Genomic DNA, 13743 nt, shown 5'->3' on the forward strand with positions numbered 1-13743 from the left:
CCCACCTGCGTCTCAGCCGCCACAACAGCCTGCCGTTCAGCAGCCACAGCCAACGCCCAATCCACCACCACAGCAATTACCGCAGTCCCAGCAACCGGGTCAGCAGGGTCAGCAAGGCCAGCAGCAACAGCAACAGCCCCAACAACAACAAGCGCAGCAACAGCCACAGCAACCACCGCAACCACAGCAGCCCCAGTCGCAGCCCCAGCCCCAGCCTCAGCAGGGTCAGCAGGGTCAACAACAGGGTCAGCAACAACAGCCACAGGGTCAGCAGCAGCAGGGACCGCCGATGACAGCCCAGGAGGCTCAATTGAAGGCGCAGCAACAGCAAAATGCGATGATGATGCAGCAGCGGATGAACATGAAAGGGGCGACGATACTATGTCTTAATACATTTGCGGAACAGCTCAGTAATTTCACGGTGTGTGCTACTTGCATGGTTAGATTACAGCCCTGAAAAGCCAATGCTAACTGTTCACAGAGTCGCGGTGAGGCGCACGACTTGTTATACTGGCAGTCTTTCGTGGACAAATTCTATTCGCCCTCTGGCGTTTTGCGACAAGGAGTATGGAATCCACAGACCGGCTCTAAACAGTTCGAGATCGCAACGCCTGCACTAGCACGCTACTACCTAACCCAATTCACAAGCGGAATTCGTCACATTCAAATGATTGTTGAAAATGCACGGGAGAGGGACTCGCCAAATGGGGGTCATATCGTCGAAAGTCCAAAAACCTCGTTCATTTATTGGTTTGTCAATGACACACAGGTGTGCTCCTCCACGCAAAGACCATCGTAGCTGGGTCGCTAACTTAGAAATAGATTTTTAGCAGCGGGAGATTGAGGGCGCACTTCGATATGAACAACAAGATTGAAATGCTTGATATCGATGTTCAGAATTATACTGAGTATCTCCCTCGCAGCCAATTGCAAGCATTGGAGGCTGCCGACCAAAAACAAAGTCCGAAAGTCTCTAAGAATATGGGCAAGCGGGCTCAACAGAAACAGGTTCAACAGCCTGCCTTTACCTTGCCCGAGTCTATGGTGACCGCCAATGGTGTACCTTTCGCTGTAATGAGCTTCTTGGAGGTAAGTCTTGAGAAGTGGTCTCTATGATGATATAGCTAATCACAAATGCGCCGTAGGTCGCCGAAACAATATCTCAAATGCAGTTGTTATTCCAATTCTCTCAGCAGAACCCTCAACTTTCGGCCCCTGAGGCGCTGCGCAACCTCGTTAATAGCCTGCCAACCCAAACACCCACTCCCGGGTTTATGCCAGCCCCGATGAATCCTGCTATGCAGCCTGGGCAGAACCCGCGCGGCCCCAATATGAATGGACCCAACCAGTTTGCTTCTCCAGCAATGGCACACCTTGGTCTGCCGGGTGCGCAAGGGTCGCCTCATCTTGGCGGTTCGGCTCATCCAAGTCCGGCACAGAGCCATCTTGCCGGCCCTCCAGGTATGGTGCCACAGGGCCAAATGCAACCTAATGTCGGCCAGGGCACGAGCGCTAGTGCTAGCCCAAATGTTAGTCATAAACGGCGCCGGGCAAGTACGGTCAAGATGGAAAACGATGACACCGGCGCTCCGGAGGTCAACGGCACCGCTGCCCCGGGACCAAAGACGGTTAAAGCCAGTCCCCGAGTGGGTGGTAAAAGGCAGAAAGGCACTGCTAATTAGAGGAGTTATTACCATGGGCTTTGTTCGCATTTTTTTTTTCTTGACATTTTCATTTTTCTCAAGAGACGGGGAACTGGCGTACCGTTTTTGGATACCTTTGCGATGCTGATCTTCTCTTTTTTATGGGGCCTCTATCCATTGAACATATCGGATTATCGTTGTCATTGCAATTATGCGCGGTCCTTTGTCGGTGTAGTGTGATGGATACGGTATGGCTGTTGCGATCTCGGTTGGCGGTGCGAGGTACCGGCCTCCTTGAAGTCCATATCGCCTACTACGAATCGTTCCCGCCGTACACGATCCGCTTTATTGCCTGTGGTTTGTTTGCTCGGAGTTCATGTCCTGTGACTTTGCTCTGCCTCTGTACCTTGCGGAGGTGATGTTGCGAGACGTTGAGCTCGATTCCCAATAGCGTTACTGGTCATTTTCTACCATTCGGACCGCTCTATTGATATCCATGTCTTTCCATTGGCGATTGATGTGTCTGGCGTTGGGCTTCTGTTCTCTGGAAATAATTCTTGCTGCTTGCTATTTCGTCTGTGCTGTACGTTGACACTGCATACCGCGCCGTTTGGGAATGTACCTGAAGAGATAATGTAGTTATGGCTCTATTGATTGATTGATTGATTGATTGACTGATTTCATTTTGGTTAGTGCTTTATTTCTGGAACTTTTAGACGAGGTGATTGGACACAAAACATGGTTTATTGGTTCATACCTAAGTACGTACTACAACTTACTACTGGGGAGTTACTGGCCAAGATCTTCGGCGGATCTACAGTACATTGGGGACGGTTGGATTGCGGAGCCCTACATTTAGTACTCTTATTTCAACCCGCCCGGATCCAACCTTATCAAATCCCATGACATATCGGTTCATGTCAGCATGGGTCCAATCGGAATGCAACCTCGCTTAGAAGAAAATCATCATGAAGAGTAGTAGTAGTACCCTACCTAGGTAGGAGAGAATTGATGGAGGCTTCGGCAGTCTCCGCTTGTTCGGCGAACGAATGAATGCCGTCCATGGCCGAGAACAACTTTAAATCAATGATGATGCCCCTCCTTAGCTAGTAGTATAACTACCCCTCCACACCCAATTCACCACACCATCCTACTATATACTACCCCATCTACTATAAACACCCTTCCTCACAACACTCCCCCCACAAAATGTCGCATTCTCACTCCCATGATCAAGGCATTAGCCACTCCCACGATGACTTCGGTGGTCACGGTCACTCCCACGAGATCCTCGACGGTCCCGGTTCCTTTCTGAACCGTGAAATGCCACTGATCGAGGGCCGCGACTGGAGAGATCGCGCCTTCACCATCGGTATCGGCGGGTACGTCTTCAGCAAACACATATTCAATTGAACAAACAAAAAAAGCAAAAGACAAAACCAGAATTCCAATTCAAACACTAACAACACCACAAACAGACCCGTCGGATCCGGCAAAACAGCCTCATGCTCGCATTATGCCAAGCTCTCCGAGACGAGTATAACATCGCAGCAGTGACCAACGACATTTTCACCCGGTAAACACCTCCAACCATCCCAGAAAAAATAAAAATAAAAATAAAAATAAATATGACTAACACCGAGACTCTACCCCCGCAACAGGAAGATGCCGAATTCCTCAACCGCCACAAAGCCCTCGCGTCCAAGCGCATCCGCGCCATCGAAACGGGTGGCTGCCCGCATGCCGCCGTGCGTGAGGACATCAGCGCGAACCTCCTTGCGCTGCAATCTCTCCACAAGCAGTTCCAGACCGATCTCCTCCTGATCGAGTCGGGCGGTGATAACCTCGCGGCCAACTACTCGCGCGAGCTGGCTGACTTCATCATCTACGTTATTGATGTCGCGGGTGGTGATAAGGTGCCCCGCAAGGGTGGACCGGGCATTACCGGGTCGGATCTGTTGGTGGTGAACAAGTGTGATTTGGCGCATATCGTTGGGGCTGACCTCGGGGTTATGGAGAGGGATGCGGCGAAGATGAGGGAGGGAGGTCCGACTGTGTTTGCCGAGGTGAAGAATGGGAAGGGGATGCAGCATATCATTAACCTGATCATTAGTGCGTGGAAGGGAAGCGGTGCTTATGAGCTGAGCTTGGAGAGGTGGAATGCTGGTGCTACCCGGGGTTCTGGGAGTGTGGATGAACAGTAGATTATGATCTCTATGATTTCTCGCAAAAGATATGTTTGTAAATGTACAAATGCTGGTGGTCTATTCACTACACAGAAAAGGCGTAAGTTAGAAAGAAAACTTTTTGTTTTTGTTGAAATCCCATATTCCACAACCCTTGACCAACGCCTCACAAATGCAGACTTAATTCGTTCGTGAACAAAACCAATAAGAGCTATAGCTCTTACGAGAGCATCGGGTATATGAAAAGCTCCTGACGGAAAGAAGCAAAAAAGCAATATCCATGAATTCACCGGAGGCAGGGACCGAACTAGATCTCCTTCTTGGCGAATCGGGCCAGTGCAGGGCCCAGATCCTCCCGCTCGGAACGGAGCTTGTCCCTTGCACGGGCTTGGTGCTCTTTGCGTAGCAGCTCGGCCTTGACCCGCTTGTCGTCGACAACGTTCCTGCGGCCCTTCTTCCGTAGGTACTTGCGCAGGGCGCTGTTGCGGCCGCGGCCGCGGTTCTTGAGCTTCTCCATGGCATCTTCGGGTCTGCGGTCGAGATCGCGCTCTTCGCGGTTCTTTTGATCGCTGATGGTGTCCAGCTTTCCGATGAAGGTGGGGTCCAGGGAGATCATGTCGGGCTGCAGCTTGTTGAGCAGACCCTGGACTTCGGCCTCCTGGCGCTGTCTCTTGTTCTCGTACGGGTTGGCCTCTAGAGCATCGAAGTTGGGTTCGCCGGCGCCGGGGACGATGATACTGGCGAAGCCCTGGTCGTGGGTCACGCCGAGCACATCCTCGAAGGGGCACCAGCGCATGTTCTCGATACGTTGGCCATCTCCACCCCAGGCCATGTAAGGACTCTTGACCTTGCCTTGGTCGGCTGCGGCGGCGTCGAAGAGACCCCGCCATACGCTGACCTGAGTGCCCCAGCCAACAGCCGTCAAACCGCGGTCACTGATCGCAACGGAGGCGCCTGGTTGGTAGCACGAGTACGAATGCACTTCGCGGTACATGCGAATATCCCACACGTTCATCTTCATATCCTGGCCGGTCGAGACCATATACCGGCCCGATCTGTCCATCGCCATGGAACGAACGGGGCCCCGGTGGACGAGGGCCTTCACCAGCGCCGTCTGGGAATTAGGAGACCATAAGCTGACGGTTCCGTTTTGGTGGCCGACATGGATGATAGCGTTCCACGGGTTCTGGGCTAACGATGTCGGAGCGCCCATACGGGTGGGCAGTTCGGCGACCATTTGTCCGGTAGAAGTATCGGTGTACTTGAGGTGGCCGCTCATTTGCTATAGTAAACATGATCGTTAGACAAGTTCTACTGACCCGGAGGGACTGATACTCACAGCACTAGCGAGAAGAAAGTGGTATGGCAGGAATTCGAGGAAGAGCGGTTCAAGGTGTTTGCTGAGACAATGAATTTCCGTTCCAGCTTGATCGTAGATGTAGACGTATTTCTTTTGGGCCACGGCGAAGAACTGGTTATTGTGCAGCCACCGAGCGTCCCGAACCGTCTCTCCCAGATTGAGCTCGCATCCTAGTCGTCCTGCACGCCAGTCCATCGTCGCAACATGTCCCTTCCGACCAGCCAACAGAAGGTCACGTCCGTTTCTCGTATAGTCTGCCCGGTAGGGTCCAAAGTCGTTCAGTCGCAATTCAAATCCCTTCTTAGCTGTCTCGATGCCAACGCCCTCTTTGATATCATCCTGTCGGACCTTATATGTCCGCTCCAGCTCTGTCTCGGGTTCGAGGAATCCGGCTTCGTGCTCCAAGAGAATCTCCGCATCCTTTGCCTTAAGCGCAGCTTGTTTGAACTTGTTCTCGACGGATCGGAGATTGGCGCGCAGCTTCTTGTCCCTCACGGTTTGCATCGGAATAGCCTTTCCTCGTCCATATTTTTTTTGCGCTTCAATGAGTGCTTTATTCTCTTTGCGTTTTTTGTTGGCCGGCGCGACGGCCTTGGTTGACGGGGTATCCGCCATCTGTGGGGAAATACAGAAGTGTGAAAGCGAGGAAGAAAGGCAAATTAAAGAAAGCTAAAAAGTGAAAAAGACGAGCACAACAATCCAAAGTGGAAAGGTAAGAAGAAAGGTGTTGGAGTAACGATCCGGAGGTTTTGCGGGTCTTTCGCAGGAAAATTCATGCCAAGCCTTTTTTTTCCTTTCGCTTGTCCACCACAGCGGGATTTTTTTTCTGCAAACTGACCGCTAGGCGATCTCATTGCCCACTGGGGACCTGCTGGGCCGTTTACTGTGTACCGGTTTATCATATTTCAGTTTCGCTTTCTATTTTACATTCTCTGTAAATAAATTCACACTGGAATCCCTCCCCTTCCGTTTCAAAGGGTCCAGCGGTGCCAATTCGGCGCCCACCCAAACGATGCAGCACCATCACCGTTCCACCACCAAAAGTTCCCACAAGCCATTCAAGACCAAACATGCGTCTAAGGGTGCGCTGAAGGAGAAGGCGAAGGGTATGATCGGGCCGCATTTTTTACTGTATTTTTTTATGGTCTAGAACCTATTGCTAATGTCTTGCAGGCAAAGTTGAACGAGGCGAGCGGGGCACGCGCAAGACCCCTCACCAACAACTTATGTCGAAGCTCGACCGGAGGAATCAAGCCCGCCAGAAGCAGCAGGTGAAGCACCAGGAGAAGGCCCAAGCAACCAGCATCTTCGCCGGTCAGAATGGTGCTCCCCGCCATGTCGCCGTTGTGCCACTCTCGGCGGACGTCGATGTTGCCGCTATCATACGGTCCCTGAATGAGAGCGTGGAGGTTTCTTGCGATGTCTCCCCCGATACCCTCTCCCGCGTGCGCATCGATCGCTTCCGACAGAGTGTGCAATATATCCCCGCGAAGTATGATTTGATGAATGCCTTGGATGTGTGTCGTATGGCGGATTTTGTGGTCCTGGCTCTTTCGTCGGAGGTTGAGGTTCAGGAACAAGGCGAACTTATCCTGCGCTCCATCGAGGGTCAGGGTATCTCTAATGTCCTTGCGGTCGTTCAGGTATGGGGCTTGGTCTGCTTCTTAGCGTTCGTGGTGCTGACTAGACTGTCTAGGGACTTGATAAGATCAACCCACCCAAGAAACGCCCACAGGTCGCCTCTTCCCTGAAGTCATTCATCAACCATTTCTTCCCATCAGTGGAGAAGGTTCTCTCTGTGGATTCCAGACAAGAATGTTCCAACGCCATCCGTTCTCTCTGTACCGCTACGCCCAAGGGTATCCGCTGGCGCGATGATCGTAGCTGGATGCTCATCGAAAATGTCGCCTGGCCCGAGGCCAACTCCGAAGTTGTGGATGATGTTGTCGTGACCGGCATTGTACGTGGAAGGGGATTGAAGGCTGATCGTTTAGTCCACATCCCCGGCTGGGGTGATTTCCAGATCGACTCAATCACAGCTGCCCCATTGCCGCAAGCACGAGGCAAACGTGACGATGCTATGAATGTTGACGAGAGCGAATCCTCTCAAGTTTTGGATACTCCCACTGAGGACATCGATGATCTGGCTGTTGTGGCGCCGGAGGAGATTGAAATGGAGGATGATGACATGGAAATTCCCGAGGAGGAACGGAAGGGTGTCTTGCTTGACGAACACCATTACTTCTCAGACGACGACTCTCACATCCCTTCCAAGCCCAAGAAACTACCCAAGGGTACATCAGAGTACCAATCTGCATGGTTCTTGGACGATGTTTCCGTTTCCGGATCAGACATGAGCGATGGTGAGGACGAGGAGATGGCTATGGACACAGCTGGAGCGCCAGAAGACGGTGTCTTCCCAGACAACCACGACGCGATGACGGAAGCCGGAGCTACCGAGTACCCCCAGTCAGAGATGTTTGCTGACCCATCACCCGAAGACGAGGAAAAAGAGCTGGAGGAATACCGGGCCAGCCGCAGAAAGGAAGCCAAGGAGGATTTGGAATTCCCCGATGAAATCGAACTTCACCCTAACGTTCTTGCCAGAGAACGTTTGGCACGCTTCAGAGGTCTAAAGAACTTCAAGACTAGTCCCTGGGAGACAAGGGAAGACCGACCCCACGAACCAGAGGACTGGCGCCGACTACTTCAGATTATTGACTACAAGGGTTCCAAGAACAGGACTGTCAGGGAGGCCCTTATCGGTGGAGTTAACCCTGGTATCCGTGTGGACGTACACCTCCGTGCCGTGTCCACGTCTCTTCGTAACAAGCCACAGCCGCTGTGCCTCTTCTCTCTCCTCCGCCACGAGCACAAGAACACCGTTGTTAACGTGAACATGACTTTGACCTCTAACATCGAAGAGCCACTGAAGTCCAAGGAAGAACTCATTGTCCAGTGCGGGCCCCGCCGTCTGGTCGTCAACCCTATCTTCTCCTCGAACGGCAACACCCCGAACAACGTGCACAAATTCGACCGCTTCCTCCACCCCGGCCGCAGTGCCATTGCAACATGGATTGGGCCCCTTACCTGGGGCGCCGTTCCTATTCTTGTTTTCAAGAACAAGTCCGTCCAAGACCCAGAGGTCATGGACGGAGACGACCAACCAGATGTCGAACAATTGGAACTCATCGCAACCGGCACAGTCGTGGCGCCCGATACGTCCCGTGTTGTCGCCAAGCGTGCCATCCTCACCGGCCACCCATACAAGATCCACAAGCGGGTCGTCACGGTACGCTACATGTTCTTCAACCCGGAGGACATCAACTGGTTCAAGGCCCTCCAGCTGTGGACCAGAAGAGGCCGCAGCGGTTTCATCAAGGAGAGTCTGGGTACCCACGGTTACTTCAAGGCTACCTTCGATGCCAAGATCAACCCTCAAGATTCGATCGGTATCAGCTTGTACAAGCGGGTCTTCCCTCGGAAGGCTCGCGCTCTCGAAGAGGTTACTGCTTAAGGGTTTCTTGTGTTTTTGCCGCTGGGATTTCGGAATTGACATGGGCGATTTCAAAGGGAAAGATGATATGATACCACAAAGTCGGTTGCATGAATTGACGATTCTCACCTCTTGAAAGATAGGGGTGTTTAAAAAAGCATTAGGATTTCATATAGATTTCAATAAGTAGATCAGGTCAAGCTTTAATGAGTTACGATCTTTCTTTTTCTAATATCCGGTTCTCTCGCATGGGTAATTGAATGAATTAGTAGCTCAGTAACACCCTTTCCGAAAAAGCTGAAAATATGTATATTTACGAGCAAGCCCCAAATCCAAGACACGCAGTGCACCGTAAAACTGAGGTAATAACCGCGATAACAACGAACATCCAAACAAGTAGTGAGGGGCGCTACTTTTGAATTTATGTGGTGAGGTATGTGTGAAACTAAAACGCAAAAAGAGATATGGATATAACTATCTAAGAGAAATCCTCTGCCTGCTCCTCGATATTGCTCTTGATGCGGAGTAGTAGGGTTGTCTTCCACTTGTCCAACTTGCTCAGCTGATCGAACTGGAAGAGCTTGTCGGCGAAGGCCTCCTGGTCACCTTGTTCAATGGTCTGAACGAGGTCAATAAGCAACTGGTGCTCCCGTGTTGAGGCAAAAGTGTTATCAATATCACGGTAGTTCTCGAGGGCGCGGTTGGTAGCAACCAGATCCTAAACATGATTAGTATATGTTGGATATATCAAGGAAACGATCGGAACGCGTACATTAGTGGCCAAATGGCAGATGCCAGCCTTCAGGAAATAATCTTTAACGGACCACTTCATCAGGTTGTTGGAAATGGATGAACGGCCGATTCTCTCATAGTGTTCAATAGCTTTGTAATAGTCGCCTTCCAGGGCGGCCAAATCAGCAGCTTTGAGGTAGTGCTTGTTTGCAAGGCTAATAGACCCAGAGAATTAGTAAGTGGCATTCTGGAAGAATGGGGGAAGAACGACATACGCTTCAGCGTTATCACTATCGAACCACTCGGCAGCTTTCTCGTAGGCTTCCAGAGCCTTCTTCTGATCACCCAGTTCCACCTCATATACCTCTGCCAAGTACTGCTGTTGAGTGGCAGCACGGCGGAAGTTGCCTTTTAGTACGTAGTGTTGGATAGCGCTTGAGAGCACACGGGCGGCATCTTCAGGGTCCGACTTGCGGTAGACCTTGAAGGCCTCCTGCAACGAATTGGCAGCGTCATCAGGCTCGTTCAGGCTCTGTGTTTGAATAGAGGCGGCCTTTTCGAATGCTAAACCGGCTTCCTTGTCTAAATTTCCACGAAGGCGCGGGTCAATATTTGTGCACGTCATAGCACCGAACGTTAAGCAGTGCGGGGGAGGGACATACTTTGCTTTTGGACTCGGAATGCATTTCCAGCTTGCGTGTACAAGTCTGCTGCGTTTTCGTATTTCTCTGTCCGTCCACCGAAGAAGCTGAAACCACTACCGGCGCCCTGCAGCGCTTTGTCTGCCTGTATGTGACCACGGGACATCAGTGATCGTCATTCCGGGGTAGGTAACGATGTTTGAACTTACTTTCTGGAGCAAAACACGAGGGTCTTGAGCCATGTTGGATAAGCTGTGTCGGCCCCAGCAACAAAGTAGGACAAATGCACTGGAAGTCAGTTTCCGGCCCTAGAGACTAAAATTTATCAGGAGGGGCTGTGATGTTGATAGATGGAAATATATAGTTAGGCTGAGGGGAATCGGAAAGTTGGACGAGGAGATGATCTGCCGCCCGCTCACGTAGGCGGTGGGCGGGTTTGCGTTCAAAGTTACTGCTTCATTTCAATACATACTGCACTAGTGTTTATTTTCCGAGACCTTTTTACCCTATCCTCAACTCGGCTAATTCCTTCAATCTCTATTCATTGAGAACCTTCACGGAAATCAATTACCAATCTAGCTTCGGGTATCAGACTACGCGACAAATTGAGGTACAATGCTTTGTCTACGCTCCACGACTTCGCAATTGTCCAGACGGATTAGTCCTCGGACTCTGCAACTTTCCAATCTGACTGGAGTTCGCCTTTACAGCTCTAAGCCCGAGCAGGTCGATGTCGATGCGCTACTTGCGAAGCCATCCTGGTCCGTTCGTTCTCTCCTTCCCGACCACAGCGCGAAACAATCGTCGCCGTCAGTCACACCGGCGCAACTCCATCATCTACTCCGCCTGTCAGCCCTTCCATTGCCATCTAGCAAGGAGGAGGAAACTAAGATGCTTGAGACCCTTGAGTCTCAGATCCATTTCGTGAAAGAGATACAGCGTGCTGACGTGACGGGTGTCGAGCCGCTGCGGAGCATCCGGGACGAAAGCCCCGAGGCATTGAAAGAGAATACGGTTGGACTGGATCAGTTGAAGGATGCTCTAGCTAAAGAACGAGTGGTCGGCCGCAACAAGAGGATACAACGCGTCGAGAGCGAGAGAAATGGTCGCCCGGATGGAGATGCTTGGGACGGAAATGCCCTTGGTTATGCTTCCAAGACGAAGGGTAAATTCTTCGTAGTGGAAACCAAGTAACTAAAGGATTCTCCAGTTGACGAGGAGTCGCGGATTTCTCTGCTCAGCCTTGGATATGCTGCTGAGCGTGGCATCTATCAGCGAAGCTGAAAGCAGTGCATCTCTGGGCAGCTGAGTCAGCAAACCAGTGACTTCATCGTCCTAAAGGCGTCAACGTTACATTCTTTGTCAACTCGAACAACCTGTCGCAAGACTGTCCGTGGTTGATTTGTCCAACATATTCTAACCATAGCGAATTTTTACCGGTCCCATTGCCCTCTCATCAATGTGGAAGAATTTGAAAGAGAAACATGCCAGCAAATTTGGGTCGGCCGCCCCTGCGGCTCCAAAGAATGACGGCAACCAAGACCTAACTACTATATTGAGTCGGTCCCAACGGGCCGACCTGACAATGCTGGTTGCTGCGATCCTGGAACATATGAGAGCCACAATTGAGCAGAATTTTCATGGTTCACCGTCACATAGTCTTGAGCCCTCTCCTGACCGCAAAGAAAGCGATTCGGCTTTAATATCACATGATCAGCAAGGAGACCCGGCGGACCGATCCGACTTTAAACCTACTGTGCAAGACCTGAAAGCCGAAGCCACCTCGCTCACAAGCTTTGATGACTGGAGGGACTCGGTTATCCTCCGAATTGGTGAAGTTGTTAACAAAAGCGATGGCGATGATAATGATGATGACGAACAGCACGCCAGTACTAGCTCGCAAGCTTCTCAACAGCAAGCTCCAGTAGTGTCTGAAGAACAGGGCTCATTGGAAAAGTTGCGTGAGGTCTATCCTCCCGTGGAAACAGCACTCCTTCAGCTTCCAGAAGCTAAAAGACTCTTGATTCTCCATTCACTGCTTCTATTGCTGCTCAGCTTAGAGCATTATAATGCTCGCTCGCGAGTGTTGATGCTTTACGTCGCATCTAGTCTACACTTGGACGTAAAGATCCTCAATGGTGATGAAGTCAAGGTTGCCCGTGTACTACTTGACACTGCCATTGAGTTAACAAAGAATGCGGAAGCACAGAATCATGGCAAGAAAGGCGACTCTTCGAGAAAGTGGAAGGTCGGTATAGCTTCAGTCGCCGGAGCAGCCTCATTGGCATTACTGGTGGACTTGCTGCGCCCCTAGTTGCAGCTGGGCTTGGAACTGTCTTAGGGGGCATTGGACTTGGTGCTACTGCAGCTGCAGGGTACCTGGGTGCTCTTGCAGGCAGTGGTGTCATCGTTGGCGGTTTGTTCGGTGCTTATGGAGGCCGAATGACTGGGCGGATGGTGGATAAATATGCCCGTGAAGTGGAGGACTTCGCATTTTTGCCTGTCCGTGGTTCTCGGCAGAGGCCTAGTGATGAAAAGGAAGCCGCTAAGCAAGATCATCGACTACGAGTTACTATTGGCATCACCGGTTGGGTCACGGAGGAAGATAATTTTGTCGTTCCATGGCGTGTCATTGGCGCGGATTCCGAGGTCTTTGGCCTCCGCTGGGAAACAGAGCCGTTAATGAACCTTGGCAATGCAATGGATCTCCTGGTAACAAGTGCTGCATGGGCTGCCGGTGAGCAAGTTCTGAAGAAGACGTTCTTTGCATCTCTCTTGAGTGCCGTTGTTCTGCCTCTCGGCCTGCTGAAGGTTGCCCGTGTAGCCGACAACCCTTTCAGTGTTGCAAAGGCTCGGGCTGACAAGGCTGGGGAGGTTCTTGCCGACGCGTTGATCAACAAAGTACAGGGCGAGAGATCAGTTACTCTTATAGGATACTCCTTAGGTTCGCGGGTGATCTTCTCCTGTCTCCAGAGCTTGGCCAAACGCGGTGCATACGGTCTCGTGGACTCTGCAATCTTGATGGGCTCAGCGACTCCTTCTAATGCGCAACACTGGCGCCGTATGCGAAGCGTAGTCAGCGGACGACTGGTCAATGTTTACTCAGAGAACGATGCTGTGCTTGCTCTATTGTATCGCACCAGCAGTCTTCAACTGGGTGTTGCGGGGCTACAACCTGTCCAAGGCGTAGCCGGTGTTGAGAACTTGGACGCCAGTGACATCATCAGTGGACATTTGCGGTATCAATTTCTGGTCGGACATATCCTCGGCAAGATCGGACTGGAGAGCATTGATGCCCGTGAAGTGGAACGCGAGGAGGTTGCACTGGCCGCCAAGGATCAGAGACAGGAACAGGAACGGATCCGAAATGAGCGCCGAGCAGGTGTTCAAGGCAGTGACTCCGCACAGCAGAAGTTGGAGAGCGGCGAGCTGAAAGATGAGGAAAATCGCTTGCAGAAGCAGGTCGAAGAGAGGAAACTTGAGCGTCTGCCTTTGCGTCCCAATGAGCAGGGACATCAAGATCTCCATTCAGCTCATGATACGGAAAGGGAATATAAGAGCTGAGGTTTCTGAGCAAATGGTGGTTTCCTGTGCGGTTGAACAAAGTGATTTCTAATGTGAGCGTCAAGGCAGCAAAACAGAGATTCTCAGTTGCGTGTTATATAGATCACCAGACATAAATGGA

General features: G+C 51.4%; 7 protein-coding genes across 7 annotated transcripts; 5 read left to right on the forward strand and 2 right to left on the reverse strand.

Annotated features, from left to right (window-relative positions):
- On the forward strand, positions 1 to 1716 carry ANOM_003464 (LIM domain-binding protein; the record flags this gene model as incomplete). Its single annotated transcript, XM_015548721.1, has 4 exons — positions 1 to 421; positions 482 to 769; positions 823 to 1089; positions 1146 to 1716. Coding segments are annotated over 4 exons (1513 nt in total), but the record flags the coding sequence as incomplete, so codon positions are not given.
- Positions 1717 to 2811: 1095 nt separating this feature from the next.
- On the forward strand, positions 2812 to 3951 carry ANOM_003465 (uncharacterized protein; the record flags this gene model as incomplete). The annotated part of the gene is made up of 3 exons (XM_015548722.1): positions 2812 to 3025; positions 3122 to 3219; positions 3305 to 3951. A coding segment is annotated over one exon (423 nt), but the record flags the coding sequence as incomplete, so codon positions are not given.
- Positions 3952 to 4136: 185 nt separating this feature from the next.
- On the reverse strand, positions 4137 to 5804 carry ANOM_003466 (WDR46/Utp7 family protein; the record flags this gene model as incomplete). The annotated part of the gene is made up of 2 exons (XM_015548723.1): positions 4137 to 5111; positions 5169 to 5804. 2 exons carry the CDS (start codon positions 5802 to 5804, stop codon positions 4137 to 4139), a joined length of 1611 nt encoding a protein of 536 aa, XP_015409401.1.
- A 295-nt stretch (positions 5805 to 6099) lies between these two features.
- On the forward strand, positions 6100 to 8706 carry ANOM_003467 (small subunit rRNA maturation protein TSR1; the record flags this gene model as incomplete). Its single annotated transcript, XM_015548724.1, has 3 exons — positions 6100 to 6295; positions 6363 to 6832; positions 6886 to 8706. Coding segments are annotated over 3 exons (2448 nt in total), but the record flags the coding sequence as incomplete, so codon positions are not given.
- A 457-nt stretch (positions 8707 to 9163) lies between these two features.
- On the reverse strand, positions 9164 to 10300 carry sec17 (alpha-soluble NSF attachment protein SEC17; the record flags this gene model as incomplete). Its single annotated transcript, XM_015548725.1, has 5 exons — positions 9164 to 9403; positions 9458 to 9632; positions 9693 to 9999; positions 10080 to 10203; positions 10268 to 10300. The coding sequence occupies 5 exons, from the start codon at positions 10298 to 10300 to the stop codon at positions 9164 to 9166; spliced, it is 879 nt and encodes a 292-aa protein (XP_015409359.1).
- Positions 10301 to 10673: 373 nt separating this feature from the next.
- On the forward strand, positions 10674 to 11252 carry ANOM_003469 (uncharacterized protein; the record flags this gene model as incomplete). Its single annotated transcript, XM_015548726.1, has 1 exon — positions 10674 to 11252. One exon carries the CDS (start codon positions 10674 to 10676, stop codon positions 11250 to 11252), a length of 579 nt encoding a protein of 192 aa, XP_015409388.1.
- A 265-nt stretch (positions 11253 to 11517) lies between these two features.
- On the forward strand, positions 11518 to 13622 carry ANOM_003470 (DUF726 domain protein; the record flags this gene model as incomplete). The annotated part of the gene is made up of 2 exons (XM_015548727.1): positions 11518 to 12310; positions 12373 to 13622. The coding sequence occupies 2 exons, from the start codon at positions 11518 to 11520 to the stop codon at positions 13620 to 13622; spliced, it is 2043 nt and encodes a 680-aa protein (XP_015409375.1).
- Positions 13623 to 13743: the final 121 nt, after the last annotated feature.

This window comes from Aspergillus nomiae (genome assembly GCF_001204775.2).
Source record: "Aspergillus nomiae NRRL 13137 chromosome Unknown contig00052, whole genome shotgun sequence".
In the NCBI taxonomy this organism is placed as follows: domain Eukaryota; kingdom Fungi; phylum Ascomycota; class Eurotiomycetes; order Eurotiales; family Aspergillaceae; genus Aspergillus; species Aspergillus nomiae.